Genomic DNA, 20,875 nt, shown 5'->3' with positions numbered 1-20,875 from the left:
GGTAGCTCGGGCCTTGGTCGTGTAGGGCTTTGTGTGCGTGGGTGAGGAGGCGGAAGGTGATTCTTTTGTTGATGGGGAGCCAGTGAAGGTCTCTCAGATGTCCGGAGATGTGGCTGGTTCGTGGGATGTCGAGGATGAGTCTGGCTGAGGCGTTCTGGATCCGCTGGAGTCTCTTCTGGAGCTTGGCGGTGGTACCGGCGTAGAGGGCGTTGCCGTAGTCCAGTCGGCTGGTGACGAGGGCCTGGGTGACGGTCTTCCTGGTCTCGGTAGGGATCCACCAGAAGATCTTCCGTAGCATGCGTAGGATGTTGAAGCACGCCGAGGAGACGTTGTTGACTTGCCTGGTCATGGAGAGGGAGGAGTCCAGGATGAAGCCCAGGTTGCGTGCATGGTCTGTTGGTTTGGGTGCGGTGCCCAGGGCGGGAGTCCACCAGGAGTCGTCCCAGGCGGAGGGTGAGGAGCCCAGGATGAGGACCTCCGTCTTGTCCGAGTTCAGTTTCAGGCGGCTGGTCGTCATCCACTCGGCTACCTCTTTCATCCCTTCGTGCAGGTTGGCTCTGGCGGCGGCTGGGTCGTTGGTCAGGGAGAGGATCAGCTGGGTGTCGTCGGCGTAGGAGATTATGCTGAGGTTGTGTTTGCGTACGATGGCCGCGAGGGGGCTCATGTAGACGTTGAAGAGGGTGGGGCTCAGAGATGATCCTTGAGGGACGCCGCAGATGACTTCGGAGGCCTCTGACTTGTACGGTGGTAGGCGGACTCTCTGTGTTCTTCCGTCGAGGAAGGAGATGATCCATTCCAGCGCCTGTTCCTGGATTCCGATGTTGCTGAGGCGCCGTACTAGGGTGCGGTGGCAGACCGTGTCGAATGCCGCGGAGAGGTCTAGGAGGATGAGGGCCGCTGTTTCTCCATTGTCCATCAGGGCTCGGATGTCATCAGTGGCGGCGATGAGGGCGGTCTCGGTGCTGTGATTGGCTCGGAAGCCGGACTGTGAGGGGGTCGAGGGATCCGTTCGTCTCGAGGAAGGCGGCCATCTGCTTGTTGACGGTCTTCTCGATGACTTTGGCTGGAAACGGGAGGAGCGAGATGGGGCGGTAGTTCTTGAGGTCGGTGGGGTCCGCTGTTGGTTTCTTGAGTAGAGCGCTGAGTTCGGCGTGTTTCCAGCTCTCAGGGAAGATGGTGGTGTCGAAGGATGTGTTGATGATGTCTCGTAGGTGGGGTGCGATGACAGCGTCAGCCTTGTTGAAGACGTGGTGAGGGCAGGGGTCGGTCGGTGATCCGGAGTGGATGGAGTTCATCGTGCGGATGGTATCTTCGGTGCTGATCGGGGTCCAGGCGTGTAGGGTGGTGGTGGGGGGTGGTTGTTCGGTCATGGTGTGCGTTGGTTGGTTGTTGAAGCTGTTGTGTATGTCCGCGATCTTGTTGTGGAAGTATGAAGCGAGGGAGTTGCAGAGGTCTTGCGATGGGGTGATGTCTTTGTTTCCTGCGCTGGGGTTGGAAAGCTCTTTCACGATGTTGAAGAGTTCCTTGCAGTTGTGTGCGTTGTTGTCCAACCGGTCCTTGAATGCTGTTTTCTTGGCGGCGCGGATCAGCTGGTGGTGTTTCCGGGTGGCAAGTTTGAAGGAGGTCCTGTTGTCCGGTGTCGGTTCCCTTCTCCAGACTTTCTCGAGGGCTCGGCAGTTCTTCTTGGAGCTCTTGAGTTCGTCGGTGAACCATGGGGCCTTCTTGCTGCCGGGTCTGCTAGGCGGGGTCCTCAGTGGGGCGAGTTCGTCCGCGCAGTTGCTGATCCACTTCGTGAGGATGTCGGCGGCCTGGCTGGGGTTCGCTGAGCTGGCAGGAGGGTGCTGGCTCAGGGATGTGGCGAGCTGGTCTGCTGTGATCTTGTTCCAGCTTCTGCAGGCGGCCTGTTGCTGGTGTTGGTGGGTCGTCGTTCTCTTGAAGGTGAAGTGGACGCAGCTGTGGTCCGTCCATTGAAGCTCTGTGGCGTGGCTGAAGTCGATGTCTGTGCTGGAAGAGAAGACTGCGTCGAGTGTGTGTCCGGCGAGGTGGGTGGGGGTGGACACCAGTTGCTTGAGTCCAAGGTTGGCGAGGTTGTCGAGCAGGGTGCTGGTGTTGCGGTCGTTGTTGTTCTCCAGATGGAAGTTGAGGTCTCCCAGGAGGATGTAGTCAGCGGAGGGGAGGGCCTGCGGGCTGACGAAGTCGGCGATGTCCTCGCTGAATTGTGTGCGTGGTCCAGGGGGTCGGTAGATCAGTGTGCCTCTGAGGGTGGTGTTCGGGTTGGTGTGGACCTGGAAATGCAGGTGTTCGGCGCTGGTCAGGGTGTTGTCGGTGCTGGTCGTGAGACGGATGGTGTTCCTGTGGATGATGGCGATGCCTCCTCCCATCTGGTTGGCGTTTTGGTCCCTCCGGACGATCTTAAAGCCCTCTGGGATAGCGATGGCGATGTCGGGAGCTGAAGAGGCGTTCATCCAGGTCTCCGTGAGGAAGGCAACGTCAGGGGCTGTGGCGTCTAGAAGGTTCCAGAGTTCGATGGCGTGTCTGTGGACGGAGCGGGTGTTGAGCAGGATGCACTTGAGGTGGGTGCTGCTGGTGTTCGTCTTGGCGGGTGCTGGTGCGAGGCAGGTCCGGATGCAGGTGAACTTGCAGGCGTGGCAGCTGAAAGGTCCGTGGGTGCGTCGTGGTGTGGCTTGGTGGCATTCTGGGAGTCGGCCGGTGTTGAGTGCGATGAGGGAGGCGGCGGAGTACGTCAGGCGGGTAGGTCGGGGTCTTCGTGGGCCAGGGGTCCTGGCGCTGGTCGCGATCCGGTCGCGGACGGGTGCAGACGGGCTTACCTTTGGCGCGCCTTCGGCGCACAAACGGCGCACCCGCTGCGCGTGACCGCTGCGCGTTCGCACGGTCGCCATTTAAGGCGAAGTGCGCGGGTGGGCGGAGCAGCTGGGAGGCGGGAGCGGGGAGGGTACAGAATGGAAAAAGGGGCGGGGAAAAGCGGCGGTGGCGGGAAGGGAGAGCGGGGGGCGGCGAGGTAGGCGGACAACAAGGAAGGAAACCAAAACACAGGCACGAAGAAAATGAACAAAGCAGGCACAAATTACAGTAAAAACAAAGGCAAAAACAACCAAAACACAGGCACGAAGAAAATTTACTAAACAGGCACAAATTACAGTAAAAACAAAGGCAAAAACAACCACAGCGGAGGCAGCCGGCAACCGGCAACGAGGCAGGCAGCGAGGCAGAGGGCAGGCAAGGGGCACACGCAGCAGCTGGTGGCCGTGCGGCGCGGGGGTGTCCCACAAGCTGGCCACACTCACCTGCGTCGCACGGTCGCCATTTAAGGCCAAGTGCGCGGGTGGGCGGAGCAGCTGGGAGGCGGGAGCGGGGAGGGTACAGAATGGAAAAAGGGGCGGGGAAAAGCGGCGGTGGCGGGAAGGGAGAGCGGGGGGCGGCGAGGTAGGCGGACAACAAGGAAGGAAACCAAAACACAGGCACGAAGAAAATTAACAAAGCAGGCACAAATTACAGTAAAAACAAAGGCAAAAACAACCAAAACACAGGCACGAAGAAAATTTACAAAGCAGGCACAAATTACAGTAAAAACAAAGGCAAAAACAACCAAAACACAGGCACGAAGAAAATTTACTAAACAGGCACAAATTACAGTAAAAACAAAGGCAAAAACAACCACAGCGGAGGCAGCCGGCAACGAGGCAGGCAGCGAGGCAGAGGGCAGGCAAGGGGCACACGCAGCAGCTGGTGGCCGTGCGGCGCGGGGGTGTCCCATTCTATTTGAAATAACTTTGGCGCCGGTTGACGAATCTGCCTGAAAATTTCCTCAAATTTGCCTCGTCGAGCTCCGGTCCTTCCCTGAAAGTTTGGGGGGGATTCGTCAAGCGGGTTCCGAGATAACAGGGGGGTCCCAAAACCCGTTTTCCCCATGTTAATTTCCATAGGGCGGTCAAACTCACTTTTAGCCCTAACGGCTGAATGGATTTACACCAAACTTGGCAAAATTGTAGGGACTGGTAGCCCGATGTGCCTTTGCTATGTCTCAAGATATGTGCTCCAGTGGATTTTGAGTAATTTAGGTTCAAAAAAATACATATATCTATAGGCGCGCCCCGGTACGCGCACCGGGGAGCGCACCGGGCGTGCAACGCGTCTAGCGCACGGAAAGCTGATTGGTTCACGGGTGTCTGTAAACATTCAAAACAGTCCGGAGCGGCCTCCATCTTGTGTCTCGGTAGGATTGAGACACAAGAGGTGGCATAAAAAAAAGGGGGAAATGACTATAAGGGGGCAGGGTAGACCCCCCTGATCCCCTAGGTTTGATGTGGGGGCTATAATAGGGTCCCGTGGGGCAAAAAAAAAAAATTCTATTTGCGCGGGGGGAGTGCCCGGTATGCGCACCGGGGAGCGGACCGGGGAGCGAAGCATGGGGAAATCCAGGGGCTTATTTATGAAGGCCACGCGACAGTTTTGCGCCGCCGGTGCATCACTTTTTGTGACGCACCAGCGGTGTAAAAAATGCGCCTCGTTGCGCCATATTTAAAAAGTGACGCATCTAGGTAGATGCGTCACTTTTTAAATCACTGCGCCACATTATACCTGCGTCAGGTATAATGTATGCAGAGGGGGCGTTCCCCCGCAAAAAGCCTCGTAATAGTGACGCAGTGAAATCTATGAGATTTCACTGCATCACTTTTAGGACGCTGTTGCATCAAAATCTTGCGCCTGCCTCACAGCAGGCGTAAGACTGACGCAAGCCCTTTCACATGGGGCTTTCCCCATGTGAAAGGACGCATTACTGGAGTTGCGTCACTTTTGTGACACACTCCAGCAATGCGTCACTTTTGCGCTTACAGATACGTCAGAAATCCTGACGTATCTGTAACTTCTTGCGACATGATGCGTCATACATTAAATATGACGCATCAGGAATGCGCATCGCTGTTTTCACGCAGCGATGCGTCACTTTTCATAAATGAGGCCCCTTGTTTATTCACTGTGTCACCTCTACGACCCTTTCTTGCGTCAATACGTCCCTTTTGCATACATTACACCTGACGTAGGAATAATGTGGCGCAGGGGCTTACAAAGTGACGCAACTACCTAGATGCGTCACTTTGTAAATATGACTGAATAAGGTGCATTTTTTACAGCACTGGTGCGTTATATTAAATTTATGACGTATTATGTTGGAAGTTCTTACAGATACGTCAGTATTTCAGACGTATCTGTAAGCGCAAAAGTGATGGATTGCTGGAGTGTGTCTCAAAAATGATGCAACTCCAGCAATGCATCCTTTCACATGGGGCCAGCACGTCTGCTGTGAAACAGGCGTAATATTTGGACGCAACAGCGTCATAAAAGTGACGCAGTGATATCTCATAGATTTCACTGCGTCACCTCTACGACCCTTTCTTGTGTCAATACGTCCCTTTTGCATACATTACACCTGACGTAGGAATAATGTGGCGCAGGGGCTATCAAAGTGAGGCATCTACCTAGATGCGCCACTTTGTAAATATGACTGAATAAGGTGCATTTTTTACTGTACTGATGCGTCACAAAAAGTGACGCTCTGGTGGCGTTAAAGTGACGCATGGCCTCATAAATGTGGCCTTCAGTCTTCAACTCCAGCAATGCATCTTTTTTTACCCTTCCACACCCCGTTCCTTTTCAACATTTTCTTTGAATATCCACATTCCCCATATTCACTCTTCTTCGCCTTACTTTCCTTCCCAACACTCACCTTCTTTCAGTCCCCCTACTTCACTTCCTTTCTCCTCTCATACCTTCCTGTTCTTTCTTACTCATTTTCCTTTCCATTATCAATGCACTCCACTTCACTTGCTCTTTTTCATTTTTTTAAGAATATAGCTCTTTGATGAGAATTGGAGGTAGTTCTGAAAAGAACTTTTTTTTTTCTTTTTTTTAAGAACAGAAACAAAAACAGGGAATGGAAACTGCTCAACAGGAGCAAAAAAAACTAAATAAATTAGGGCTGGGAACGGCAGTGATGGTTCTCCAATGCTCGAACCATGAGCAGGACACTTTTTTCCCATAGGTAAGGAGTTGATCGCAGTATCTGCATTTCAGGACATCTTTGTTGAATGCAGGTTGTATATTAGGAACCAGCGCCTGCGATCACCCCCTTCCAGAAGTAGTTGCTCCTCCGGTGGATGTAGAGGCCCCATCACTGGGAACCTCTTGTGCCAGAGCCCTGACACTTTCCCGGGCAAAATTCTGGGGGTGCCTCCTCTCCACAAGGCGTATCATTGTGAAGTTCCCAAAAGAATATTTTTTTGGGGGGTCACCCCGTGACAGGACTTTTTTGCAGATCCTGCACTCCACTTTTGGAGCATTCACCTTCATCTGGTCAGCTGGTATTGAAAAAAAATTCCAAATGAAATGCTCCTTCACCTTTGGCTGAGGAGGCTCTTCATCGATGAATTCATGCTTCTCTTCACTGCTGGATGGTCTGGCAGCCATGATTAACCCAGAAAGATGTACGAGCAAAAAGGCAGGTCTTTCAGTCACAAAAGTGAAAGAAGAAGTGAAGGAAATGGGTGGAGATTTCATTCTTTGTAAAAAAACTGTTAGCAACCAATGAAAAGTGTTATTTTAAGGCCACATGACTTGACGCGCTGACGCTGCGCGCACCGGAGCGCTTCCGGGTGCGCATACGCGTCGCGAACGTAGGAGCTTCTGGGGCGCACACGTAGCGCGAACGTAGGCGCATACGCGGCGCGAACGTAGGCGCTTCCGGGGCGCATACACAACGCGAACGTAGGCGCTTCCGGGGGCGCTTGCGCGGTGCGCCGAAGTGGCGTTTTGATAGTTTCACGGAAATGCAAAATCATTTTCATTTCCTTATTTTAAAAAAACTGCTTTTATATGTATGGTACTAAATGTCTTGCGTTATTATTTACTTTTCATTCATATTTTTTTTCACGAACGAAAGTAGCGCTCTGGCTGCGCTTTCCGGAGCGCGCACCCAGAGCGCCCCAGGAAAAAATGATAAAAATTGTTTTTTTTTAAATAATAATAATAATTAAAATTTACACAAAACAGCAAATTTATAAAAAAATCGTAGGTTAGAAACTCGATATAGAAAGGAATTAGCATTTAAAAAACCTATGAAAATCACTGAAAAAACCATAGGTTTCACACCAGTTATAGTTAGGAATTAGCATTTAAAAAACCTATTAAATTCACTGAAAAACCATAGGTTTCACACCAGTTATAGTTAGCTGGAAATTTTACTGACATAAAACCATTGAAATTCCACGTTATAGTTAGTTGGACTCACTATAACTTGCGCGCCTGCAATGCACTGCTGATGACGTCACATATTACATCACTCATGACATGGTCAGTGACATCACTCATGACATCACTGATGACACCATCCTTGTGACAGAGTGACAGACCTCCTTTCAGTGTAATGTAAGCCTTGAAACACATATTCAAAAATGGAAATTAACATTTTCAAAAAAATGGAGATACCCATACCAGTTACAACAAACAATTCAGTAATTCCACCATCTATATACACATCCACTCATTCACCAACAGTTCTATATAGTCACTCATACATATACTCACTCATTATATGTAGTGATACACCTATACATCCTGTTACACACCGACAGTCATCCAAAAATTACTCACACATGCAAATAAACTATTGAACATCCATTTATTTGCATATAGAACTATACACACACTACCACTTTACTTCTATGGAAATTTACACATACTTACTCTCTTAAACAATCACTTATAGAAACACATACTTATTTAAACAGGAACTCTTACAATCTCTCGCTCTGACATATACTCACTTATATACATCAATATTCACATATACTAGATTAAAACATATGTAGTTACTGATAAAGACACTAGTGAGACAGGCATTCACTCACTAACACACACATATACACACTCCTCCACCCATACAGTCCTGCACATATGCTGTCTTCAAAACACATACAAACAGTGAGTCAGTCACCAACCCATGCAGCCACTTATACACAAAGTGAAACACTGATACATATATTTCAATATTTAAAAGTTACTCGCTAATATATGTATTCACTAAGATACACTTAATAAGGCAGTTAACAAATCATTTTTTTTTGGAAAAAATACATCCATTTCGACACTTACTTAAACATGTATTCTTCCATCGACCTTTTTCATATACATATATAAAACATATTTATTATTCAGAAAGACACACATTCACTGGATGGTGTCATCAGTGATGTCACTGACCATGTCATGAGTGATGTAATATGTGACGTCATCAGCAGTGCATTGCAGGCGCGCAAGTTATAGTGAGTCCAACTAACTATAACGTGGAATTTCAATGGTTTTATGTCAGTAAAATTTCCAGCTAACTAGAACTGGTGTGAAACCTATGTTTTCTTCAGTGAATATATATATATATATATATATATATATATATATATATATATATATATATATATATATATATATATATATATATATATATATGTATGTTTTATATTTGTATACTTAGGGTATTTGTATGTTCTTTCAGACCCTGACGAAGTTCCAAGTGAATGAAGTACGTTGGCTGAGATTTTAAAAGATTGAAAAGAATAAAGAAATTTTGGATAAATCCGAAGCCTTCTTGTACTTTACCCTTCGGTGCACCATCCTTTTCTTTATGAACTTTAAAACATGGAACGTTAACCGATCATCTAAATTCACCCCATCTTCCATCTACTTTCACCCCATCTTCCATCTACATTCACCCCCATCTTACTATTGATCAGTTCACACAGCAGAAACTCTAGAGGGGGCACCACATAAGTCTAGAACTAGATTACATTAGATCCAGAATAGAGTAAACTGCATCCTACATGAGTTCTATGTATCCTTCATGAGTGGAACAATGGCATAATACCAAATACTTGCTTTCGGGAGTGAACTGTGCAGCAATACTGTTGCCACCCTAAGAACCTATTGCAGTAAGAGAGCTTTTCAATGCCTCTGGAGATTCTCTTGATTCTGCTTTCACTCTTTGGCAACCGACTTAAATGCAAATGTTCAGTAGTAAAAAAAGAATCCATCAACCAAGTGTTCAAAGGAAACAGCGCAGAAGTGATATATTTGTCAAATAACCCTAAAACAAGATTCTACCTTCACGCTTGAACGTAAAAGCTATCAAGTAACTGTCTTACCAAAAGTAAACACAAATCAAAGAAAGACTCACTCAATTTTTTTGCATCTCTTTACAGACAGGTTTAGTGTCTGTTACAAGCGCTAATGTTATCAATACAGGGGCATGGCATATCGCAGATGGTTACACACTGTGAAAGTAGTTCCTACAGTCATTTGAACAATCTCACGTACAGGGTATAATGGTGTCACCAAGTGTGTACATATGTCTTACAAACATACATTACAATACAGGTCACACACACTGTCATTGCTAGTGCTTGTTGTACCATGACCTAATCTAACTTCTCGGTCAAAGATGATAAAGTAATGCAAAATCCCTATCTTTTATCCTCCACTTTCCATGCTTCAGCCAATGCCCTATGCTCATGTTCTAATGGATCCCTCTTCAGAGCATTCTCAACTTGTTTCTATCATCACTTGTTTAACCTACCGTTTTACGGCTCTGTTCCTGTTCAACTTTGCCTTTTCGGCGTCTCCTCCTCTGCGCTGTCCCTCTCTTTTTCTTTTCATGGTCCCCCATCTGCCTTCCCCACATCTCTGCATGCTCGGGGTACAGCCCTGTGAGCCCTCTTCGTGTCTCCCCTATTCGCTGTTCACACCAAGAGCAAGGACATTGACAGTAACTACTCTCAGTACTATATGAATGCTTGTCCCTCAAAATAATAAAAAGTATATATACTTTTAAGGATATTTAACGCATCATGGCAAAATGAACACAATCGCAGCTGGATTAATAACATTCAGGTACAAACTGGTGCGCTTACTTTACGAAGATCCGAGTCAATAAGCCGCAAATACCATCAAAACCTGTACTCGACTGAGACATGACAATAGTTCACACACTACTTTGCAGGTTACTGATGCTTTAGTCTGGTATGATTTCAGTGTTGTAGCCTTACCCAAGGATTCCGTACAATACACTGGGACAGTGGACTTCACATCGCTGCTGCCTCGAAACATTCAATGGCCATCTCAGATCGGGTCAACCATAGTTCATATCATAGCACAATCTTTATGCTGCTCAGGGTTGGACAGCATTGAATGTCGTCTTTCTCCAGACTCGCCTGTTTTCAGTAATGTTTAAGCCTAGGTCTCCATACTTGAATAATCACTTAGAGAGTGGGTGGTCACTGATCTGGCTCTTCATATATATTTGTATTGACTCACCATCGTTTTTAGATAAATCATTTAATAGGGCAAAAACACTGCTATAGAAACATGGCTCCTCCATTTATTTACGTAAACAACTATTCTTTAAAGATGCACCAATCCCACTGCATGCTATCATTCTCCTGTTCTTAGGACTCTGGACCCAGTGCCTCCTCCTACACTCCAACAATAGAATGAATAACAGGGCAGCATTTTAAAGTTGACTGCCCAGCACTGGTTGGTTGAGAGGAGCAGCTCTGTGCACCAATGACCCTTCATCTTGGTATGCAAGAGTTTTCTCATGGACTATACAGTGTAGATAGTTCAGTGTCCTATAAAGCAGAACCCCAGAGAAACATACTTTTTGTTTTTTCTACAGATAGTACCTTAGCCACTGGACTCCAGCAGCTCAATACCTCTGCTAGATTTATGTGTATGATAAACTGAAGAGTCCACACTACAGGACAGACAGAGGTAAAGTGGCAGTAGATGCTGCGTAAGGCACCAGCTCCTTTTGCAGTTAGGCAAGACATTTAAGACAGAGCACTACAGATATTGTCTATCTGTTGAGCAGCTCAGATCGAACACAGTTCGAGGCTAATGGGAGTTAGTCCTACCTCAAGACTACATAAAAATCCTGGGAGCATTCGCCCACTACTCAGGGATGGATACCCCTGACCTAGTTGTGTTGGGCCCCAGACACTTCCATCTGTTAAAAAAGCCAGACGACTATATGTAAAAGAAAAATGTGCATTTAATTGGAAAAGGTGTATTCGTAATGTATACAAAATCATTCTTAAACATGCTCCATTAAGTTTGAGAACCTTTCTTTAGCCTTCCTTTCAGAATGTTATAGAACCTTAATCTTTCAGAAGCTTCCTTTAGTTCCCAATCTAAGATGGAGGAACTTACTGTTGACAACTTCCTGTTCCAGCTCTAGATAAGGAGCTCAGAACTGCTTGCTTCTGCTTGCGTTGTGACACCGTCTAAGTCCTGTACTCTATATTTTCCACACATCATTCCGGAGTTCCTGTGCTCCGCTGGAATTGATCTCTCTAGTTTGATGTTTTTCTCCAAGGTCAGGTTGAAGAAGACTCAACAGTGTCCAGTCCATGACACTTAATATGAGCTCTAGATGGATTCTATTCCTTATGTTTTCACTATAGACAGTACCGTATCCAGCAAAATCCATAAGTAGCTATACTCAACGAACTAGAAAGCATCAAAAGAAAGTGCTTCCGAAATTCGACTCTCTTGGCCATACTTTTCAAGATTTACGCACATGCCATACCTTTTGTGTGAAGAGAACATGATACATAGTTATACACTTATGAACTTATGGCAGCATGCAGAATAGCATGATTCCATCCCATAATACCGACTCGTGGGTCCTATTACCCCATAAAAATATTTTTACAAATCATGCTTCTTGCGCGTTTGAGCTGTTAAGATAGTTCAAGGTAACTCACTTATAGTTTCATTTTCTATTTTTCACAGATAACGGCTCCATGGTGCCATTCTACTGGGGAGCATTTACAAAAGGGGGTGGTGATGAACAGAGTGTCTGAATTGAGCAGACCACTCTTACCCAGTCCAAAGATCAGGGCTTGATCCATCACCGTTATTTATCTCACTGCCCCATCCCAGCTCAGAACCTGGCTATATGCAAATCAGTCTGTCCCTGGCCCAGTGCATCATGGGAACAGGGCAGACTAAACTACCAAGCCAATTCTTTACCAGAAAGGAGACAAGCTACCGGGGACCGGTTTCTGGCATTTCAGCCTCTTCGGCCCGGCTTGCTTGAATCCTGATGGAGCAGTGAGAAAGGGACTCATGTCTGAGTATACCCTGCCACACCTATAGTGGCCAAAATCGATTTACAAAAGGGGGTGGTGATGAACAGAGTGTCTGAATTGAGCAGACCACTCTTACCCAGTCCAAAGATCAGGGCTTGATCCATCACCGTTATTTATCTCACTGCCCCATCCCAGCTCAGAACCTGGCTATATGCAAATCAGTCTGTCCCTGGCCCAGTGCATCATGGGAACAGGGCAGACTAAACTACCAAGCCAATTCTTTACCAGAAAGGAGACAAGCTACCGGGGACCGGTTTCTGGCATTTCAGCCTCTTCGGCCCGGCTTGCTTGAATCCTGATGGAGCAGTGAGAAAGGGACTCATGTCTGAGTATACCCTGCCACACCTATAGTGGCCAAAATCGATTTACAAAAGGGGGTGGTGATGAACAGAGTGTCTGAATTGAGCAGACCACTCTTACCCAGTCCAAAGATCAGGGCTTGATCCATCACCGTTATTTATCTCACTGCCCCATCCCAGCTCAGAACCTGGCTATATGCAAATCAGTCTGTCCCTGGCCCAGTGCATCATGGGAACAGGGCAGACTAAACTACCAAGCCAATTCTTTACCAGAAAGGAGACAAGCTACCGGGGATGGGATGGGATGGTGCAGTGAGCTAAAAAACGGTGTTGGATCTAGCCCTGATCTCTTGACTGGGTGAGAGCTTTCTGCTTAATTCAGAGACTCTGTCCCTCACCACCCCTTGTTGTAAATATTTTTGTCCACCCTAAGCGTGGAAGGGTATTCTCAGATGTGAGACCCTTGCTCATTGCACCATCAGGATTCAAGCAAACTGGGCCGAAGACGGCTGTAATGCCAGAAACCGGTCCCCGGGAGCTTGTTTCCTTCCCAGTGTAAGAATTGGCTTTTGTAGTTTGGTTTGCCCTGTTCCCATCATGCACTGGGACAGGAACAGACTAATTTGCATACAAGCCAGGTTCTGAAACTGGGATGGTGCAGTGAGCTAAAAAACGGTGTTGGATCTAGCCCTGATCTCTTGACTGGGTGAGAGCTTTCTGCTTAATTCAGAGACTCTGTCCCTCACCACCCCTTGTTGTAAATATTTTTGTCCACCCTAAGCGTGGAAGGGTATTCTCAGATGTGAGACCCTTGCTCATTGCACCATCAGGATTCAAGCAAACTGGGCCGAAGACGGCTGTAATGCCAGAAACCGGTCCCCGGGAGCTTGTTTCCTTCCCAGTGTAAGAATTGGCTTTTGTAGTTTGGTTTGCCCTGTTCCCATCATGCACTGGGACAGGAACAGACTAATTTGCATACAAGCCAGGTTCTGAAACTGGGATGGTGCAGTGAGCTAAAAAACGGTGTTGGATCTAGCCCTGATCTCTTGACTGGGTGAGAGCTTTCTGCTTAATTCAGAGACTCTGTCCCTCACCACCCCTTGTTGTAAATATTTTTGTCCACCCTAAGCGTGGAAGGGTATTCTCAGATGTGAGACCCTTGCTCATTGCACCATCAGGATTCAAGCAAACTGGGCCGAAGACGGCTGTAATGCCAGAAACCGGTCCCCGGGAGCTTGTTTCCTTCCCAGTGTAAGAATTGGCTTTTGTAGTTTGGTTTGCCCTGTTCCCATCATGCACTGGGACAGGAACAGACTAATTTGCATACAAGCCAGGTTCTGAAACTGGGATGGTGCAGTGAGCTAAAAAACGGTGTTGGATCTAGCCCTGATCTCTTGACTGGGTGAGAGCTTTCTGCTTAATTCAGAGACTCTGTCCCTCACCACCCCTTGTTGTAAATATTTTTGTCCACCCTAAGCGTGGAAGGGTATTCTCAGATGTGAGACCCTTGCTCATTGCACCATCAGGATTCAAGCAAACTGGGCCGAAGACGGCTGTAATGCCAGAAACCGGTCCCCGGGAGCTTGTTTCCTTCCCAGTGTAAGAATTGGCTTTTGTAGTTTGGTTTGCCCTGTTCCCATCATGCACTGGGACAGGAACAGACTAATTTGCATACAAGCCAGGTTCTGAAACTGGGATGGTGCAGTGAGCTAAAAAACGGTGTTGGATCTAGCCCTGATCTCTTGACTGGGTGAGAGCTTTCTGCTTAATTCAGAGACTCTGTCCCTCACCACCCCTTGTTGTAAATATTCTACTGGGGAGCGTCACGTCTTACAAATTATATATGGGCCCGATTATGATCTTGGCAGAGAGGATTACTCCATCACAAATGTGACGGCTATTCCGTCCGTCATATATATCCTATGGAACTCGTAATACAGCGGACGGAAGGTCTGTCGTGATGGAGTAGCTCATCCGCTAAGATCGTAATCAGGTTCTAAGTCTTTTGAAGAGTAACTTAGAACCATTTGGGGGTTGAACTCAATGCTCTATCTTCCGAGACCCTCCACAGCTGCCCCCAGCCATCCCTGCGAATGGGTGGTGTCAGCGTTATAAACTGAGAACGAGGGCTGGGTCCATCGCTTCCTGAGGAGCTCTTTCACCAGAGGGTAGGAAGGTCACACGTCATCAGGAGGCAACTCTATTGCTTGGTAGATTAGCTCCTGGGTGAGAACTCACCACTACAGCTAGCCATGGGCTGCAACTGAGCAAATGAACTCACCACATGTTTAGAAAGGCTTCTGCTAATGATCTTTCTTTAAACATAGTGTCCACTTTGATTTTCAATCTATCAGTGGCGCCAAGAGTCATTTACAACAGATTTTACACAGAAAATAAGAACTGTATTAGGGAGGTAGAAGGAGTGAGCTTCATTGAATCACGTGTTTCTTTTTGTATTTTCATTTATAAAGTTAAACAGTAGACTCTAAAGCCAACTTCTGGATTGTTGACAACCTAAACCATTTGACCAAGGGGAGTTTAGGACAGGACTTATCTCTAGAAACATAGTCATCTGGGATCCTGAGAGGATCAGGTGTCCAGTTGCAGTCATAGGACTGTCCTGATGTTTCAAGCCCATGGTGGTATTGGAACAACCCAACATGGTAAAGGGCAACTGAGTGGGTACTTTTACGTTTAAAAGAGACGTACTAACGGAAGAAGGGTTCCCTGAGCGATCACATCCTTCTTCCTAAGACTTACTGGATTTCCAGATGGCCTGAGGCAAGGCTTAGTTGCAAAACTGTTGTCTAGTTTGTACAAAACTGAGTTGGCTCCAAGAAACCGTTCCACATACTATGGCTCTGAACTGATGAGTCTGTGCAGAAACACAAGTTACTTACCTTCGGTAACGATATATCTGTAAGAAACAGTAGTTAGTATTAGAATCCTTACCTTAGAATATCCCTAGGCGTCAGACTGGATCTGGAAACTTTTGCGTAGCAGTACCCCTGCGCGCCAGTAGGCCTCGTCTGCGGCTCCGCGTCCGTCGGCGGCGGCGCCAGGATGACGTCGCCGGAGTACTTAGACGCCACCCTCGCGCGCTGACATCAGTTCATATACACAGCTTTTCCGCGCCAGAAACGCAGAGCCATGATAAAAACCAACACTGGTGCCATGAAACTAGGGCCCTGAAAGGGGATGACCTTAACCCTAGATATCGGTTCGCAGAACAGGGAGGATGGGTGGAGACGTAAGGAATCTAATATTGGATATTGGATAGGTATTTATAGAGCGCTAACGTTCGCTCCCAAGGGAGCATCTTGGCGCTGTAAAACCTAGGACCAGATCACCGGGGAGGTGTTGGGGGGCTAGATGGCTGCTTTAGTCCAGTCATCGGAGAGGTTGAAAATCCACGTTTTGAGGAGCTTCCTAAATGGCTTCTCCTGCGTCTGAAGTCTAAGATGCCTTGGCATGCTGTTCCAGGCTCTAATGGCAAGGAAACTGAGTGTTTTTCCACCCTTAGTCTTCAGGTTGAATTTGGGGGGGGTCATGAGGTTTTCTTGAAAGGATCTGAGAGTGCGACCCGGGGTGTAGTGAGGGAAGCGTCTCGACAGGTAGGCTGGGCCGGATTTGTTGAAGGCTCGGAAGGCTACAATGAGAATTTTGAAGAGTATTCTCTTGTGCAGGGGGAGCCAATGTAAGGATTTAAGGGCAGTGGAAATAGAAGATTTGCGTGGGAGTTTGAGGACAAGCCGTGCAGCAGTGTGCAGGACACTTTGTAGTTTCAGTCGGGTGGATTTTTTGGTCCCTGCCAGGAGGCCATTACAATAGTCTACTCGGGAGAGTATGAGGGCTACCGCAATGGTCTTTCTGGAGTCGAGCGGGAGAAAGTCAAAGAACTTTCGCATGGACTTAATAATTCCGAAGCATTTACCTGCTACGGTTGCGACGTGGGTATCAAAAGAGAGATCGGAGTCGAAAATAACTCCGAGGTTTCTGGCCGATGATACTGTCTGAGGTGGGGCGGCAGAGTTGTCGGGCCACCACAGGGCTGGACAGAAAGAAGCATTCTTTCCAATGGGCAAGATTTCGGTTTTATTGGAGTTGCAGCGGAGGTGGTTGGCGTCCATCCATTGAAAGACCGCTGTAAGGCAGTGCTTGAGATTAAGTTCGGCCGTGTTTGAATTGTCGTCGAGAGGGATGACAAGCTGAGTATCGTCAGCATAAGACGTGACAGTTATGCCGAACGATTCTATAAGAGTAAGCAGGGGGATGAGATATATATTAAAAAGAAGGGGACTAAGAATGGAGCCCTGGGGAACTCCACAGAAGATCTTTTTCTCTTTCGATTGGAAAGGGCCCAGTGAAACAGTTTGGAACCTGTCACTGAGGAAGGAACTGATCCAGGCAAGGGCCGAGTTGGTTACGCCGATGTCCATAAGCCTGTTTAGCAGAATGGAGTGGGAAATAGTATCGAAGGCCGCCGTGAGGTCAAGAAGGATCAAAATGGCCTTCTTCCTTTGATCTTGGAGACCTTTGATGGTATCGGTCAGCTCGATCAGGGCGGTCTCGGTAGAATGTTTGGACCGGAAACCGGATTGCTGGGGGTGGAGTAGGTTGTGGGCATCAAGAAAGGACTTGAGCTCCTTGTGGACTAATTGTTCTGTTATTTTGCCCAGCGCAGGTAGCAGGGTGATGGGACGAAGGTTGGTTAAATCAGAGGGGGGTTTGTTTGCCTTTTTCATAAGAGGTTTAACCACACCCTTTTTCCAAGTGAGAGGAACAGAGCCAGTTTTGAGGGAGAGGTTGACTATTTCATTAATGATGGGGTTGATTTCGTCAATGATGGTGTGGAGGATCTTGGGGGGACAAGGGTCAGAAGGTGAGCCAGATTTGCATGAGAGGATCGCTTCTCTGGTCTGGGTCAGGGTCACTGGGGTAAAGTGTTTGAGACTGTTAGCGATCGGGCGAGATTGGTCTCGCTCCATGATTGAGTACACCGGAGGGGGGGGGGGGGGTAAGGTTTTGTGGATAGAGCTGATTTTTTCCTCAAAGTAGTCAGAGATCTTACTACACAGTTCTTGGGAGGGGGGGATTTCTTGTTGGAGTGCTTTTGGTTTGGTGAAGGATTTTACTATGGAAAAGAGGGTTTGTTGTTTTTGATTGGCCTCTTTGATGGCGTTCACATAGTAAGTTCTTTTTGCTGATTTAATGGTTGAGAGATAATTTTTTCTCTGTAGGATGTAGTTGTTACGATCGTCGTTGTCGTAGGATCGACGCCATTTATGTTCTGCTTTCCTGCAGAGTAGGTGTGCGGCTGTTAGGTCAGGCGTATACCAAGGGGCTTTAGTTTTCGTTTTTTTTAGGGTGTTGGCTTTTTTGTTTGGTGGGCATCGTTTGGAGATTTCTAGAGAGAGCCAGTTGTCGAGAGAGACTGCATCTTGATCGATGTTACCAGAGGGAGAGGGGGCATTGGTAGAGGACAAGGGGTGAGCAGTAAGATTTTTCTGGACAGTTTTCCAGTTAATGGGGTGAATATGTTGGCGAGTTGGTTTTTTGCATTTCAGAGGGGGATCGTTGAGGATATGGAAAGGGATCAGACTGTGATCGGTCCAGATTTGGGGAATGGGAGACAAGGTGGAGATGGACGAGAAATTGGAACAGACACCATCGAGGGTGTGGCCAATGGAGTGAGTAGGCAGCTTGACGCTTTGTTGCAGATTGAAGATGTCCAGTGTCTGCTGAAAGTTTCTGGTGAAGGGGTCAATAGGTGTTTCGAGATGCAAGTTAAAGTCGCCCAGGAGGGTGAAATGAGGGTAGCGGAGTAGGAAGTGTCCGAGTGTGTCATTAAGGGCGCCAAGGAATTTCGTGGCATTACCGGGTGGGCGGTAGATCAGACCACCTGAGAAAGAGAGGGTTTGACTAAGTTTAATGGAGAAACCTAGTCCCTCTGCATCAGTGAGGGGGTCGAGGCAGAAGGTGTGACAGCTAAAAGAATTCCTCAAGATGAAAGCAACGCCTCCTCCTCTACCTTTCCGTCTGTCCTGTCTGTGAAAAGAGTAGCCTGGGGGGAGGGCGATGGCTATGTCAGGGTTACTGTCTTCAGTGAGCCATGTCTCGGTGATCATGAGACAGTCCAGGTCATGGTCGATAATGAGATCGTGGATATCCTGACTATGTTTGCACATCGACCTGGCGTTTATCAGACCTCCTGAAAAGTGAGGTCGTTTGGGGGATATTGTCTGCTTGGTGACGAAGTTGAGTGTCCAACGACATTTGTTGCAACTGGTGGAGCCGAATACTTTAGAAAGATCAAGCTTGCAGGGGCAGTCAGATTTGCCTCGAAGTTTAAGGAGGTCGTTGGGAGCATACCTAGTGGTTTGAGGATGTTGGGCAGGGGTTCCTGCGCTTGGCGCGGACGGGCGCAGACGGGCTTGCCTTCGGCGCGCCTTCGGCGCGCAAACGGCGCTCCCGCTGCGCTCGTCCGCTGCGCTTCCTGTGATTGCACATTTCTAGGGGAAGGAAGGGGGCATGGCCTAAAAAGGGGGCGGAGTCAGCGCGTACGCCGCTGGTGATGGCGGCTGCAGGCAAGAACCAGGAGAGTGCGAACAGCTATTACTATCAGCTGTGCGCTAAGGTGAGAGCGAGCGCTGAGTAGTGCTTAGTGTTTTAAAAGCAAAGAAATCGTGACACCACACATAAGCGCGAGTGCAGTGAAAGAATACAATTTTTAAAAACAATGGAGTACCTCCAGATCCCGGCTTCCGCCTCAGGACTGGGACAAGGTTTGCTAGTTCCGCTAGAAGTCAGCGGGTTTAAGTAGAACGATCAGGGGGCGTGGCCTAAAAAGGGGGCGGAGTCAGCGCGCACGCCGCTGGTGATGGCGGCTGCAGGCAAGAACCAGGAGAGCGCGAACAGCTATTACTAACTACTGTTTCTTACAGATATATCGTTACCGAAGGCAAGTACCTTGTGCATCTGAAAGAAACAGGTTAGTATTAGATTCCTTACTAAAGAATAGATACCCCAGCAATACCAACCCCGGTGGTGGGTCTGCGAACCAATGATCACACCAGAAAGGCCTGGAGAACGGAACAGCCAAAAAAGCCATCTCTCCGGACTTGGCTGTCCAGGCAGTAGTGTCTTGCGAATGTGTGCAGCGAGGCCCACGTAGCTGCCTGACAGATGTCCTGCAAGGGGACTCCCCGATCCAGGGCAGTAGTAGCCGCCGTGGCCCGAGGGGAATGGACCCTCAGCCCAACAGGAGGCTCCTTTTTAGCCAAAGAATAGCACACCTTGATGCACAAGACGACCCAACGAGAGATGGTTCATTTGTGCACCGCCCGACCTTTCTTAGCGTCCACGTACCCAACAAAAAGTTGGTCATCCACCCGGAACTGGCGTGTGTGATCTAGATAGTATGAGAGCGCACATTTTGGGTCCAGACGGTGGAGCCTCTCTTTCGAGGGATGCGGAGGCGAAAAGAAGGTGGGCAAGGTGATGGACTGCCCGATGTGGAAGGCTGTGACTACCTTGGGCAGGAATGAGGGTCGCGTCCACACCACAACTTTGTCCGGATGGACAGAAAGGAAAGGAAGTTTAGAGGAAAGAGCCTGGAGCTCACTCACTCTCCTGGCAGAGGTGATGGCAACCAGGAATGCAGTCTTGAGAGTAAGGAGACTAAGAGGACAGTTATGAAGTGGCTCGAAAGGAGCGCACATCAGATAAGTCAGAACAAGGTTCAAGTCCCACTGAGGCATCACAAAAGGAACAGGAGGAAACATGAGTGATGCCCTTCAAAAACCTATTTACAACTGGGGACTTGAAGAAATAGGGCTGATCAGGGAGCCTTAAGAAGGCGGACATGGCAGAGAGGTAGCCCTTTAGAGTGCCCAGAGCAGAGCCCTGCTGGGCAAGAGAAAGAAGAAAGAGGAGAACCTCTGAAAGAGGGGCAGAAAGGGGATCCACAGCCTTTGCTATGTACCAGGCCACAAATTTGTTCCACCTATAGGCGATTTTGTGGAGGGACGCCTGGCTGCCAGAATAACATTACAGACTTCAGGAGGCAAGTCAAATGGTCTCAACTGCCGCCGCTCAATCTCCATGCATGTAAGTGGAGACTGGACAGGTTCGGGTGGAGGACCGTCTCCTGCTGCTGCAACAGAAGGTCCTCCTGAAGAGGCAGACGAATCGGGGGATCGACAGACATGCTGAGTAGCTCGGGATACCAGTATCTTCGTGCCCAGTCCAGAGCCACAAGGATGACTTGGGCCCAGTCGCGCCTGATCTTCTTCAGCACTCTGGGCAGAAGTGGTATAGGCGGAAAGGCGTACAACAGACCGCAGCTCCACTCGCGAT

General features: G+C 48.2%; 1 protein-coding gene across 4 annotated transcripts in view; it reads right to left on the bottom strand.

Moving 5' to 3' along the window:
- The window catches only part of AGBL5 (AGBL carboxypeptidase 5), a 503,530-nt gene that overhangs the window by 37,974 nt on the left and 444,681 nt on the right, over nt 1-20,875 (bottom strand). For 2 of the 4 annotated variants that reach the window (XM_086928123.1, XM_086928125.1), the window contains exon 15: nt 9,644-9,802. The exons of the other annotated variants lie outside the window; for them this stretch is intronic. In XM_086928123.1, coding sequence (XP_086784249.1) covers nt 9,644-9,802 — 159 coding nt within the window. The remainder of the gene's footprint in view (nt 1-9,643; nt 9,803-20,875) is intronic. 4 annotated transcript variants of the gene reach the window in all.

The sequence above is a fragment of the Lissotriton vulgaris genome, chromosome 6 (genome assembly GCF_964263255.1).
Source record: "Lissotriton vulgaris chromosome 6, aLisVul1.2, whole genome shotgun sequence".
Lineage (NCBI taxonomy): Eukaryota > Metazoa > Chordata > Amphibia > Caudata > Salamandridae > Lissotriton > Lissotriton vulgaris.
Note: the sequence above shows the minus strand (reverse complement) of the source record. Positions and strands in the feature narration are given on the sequence as shown.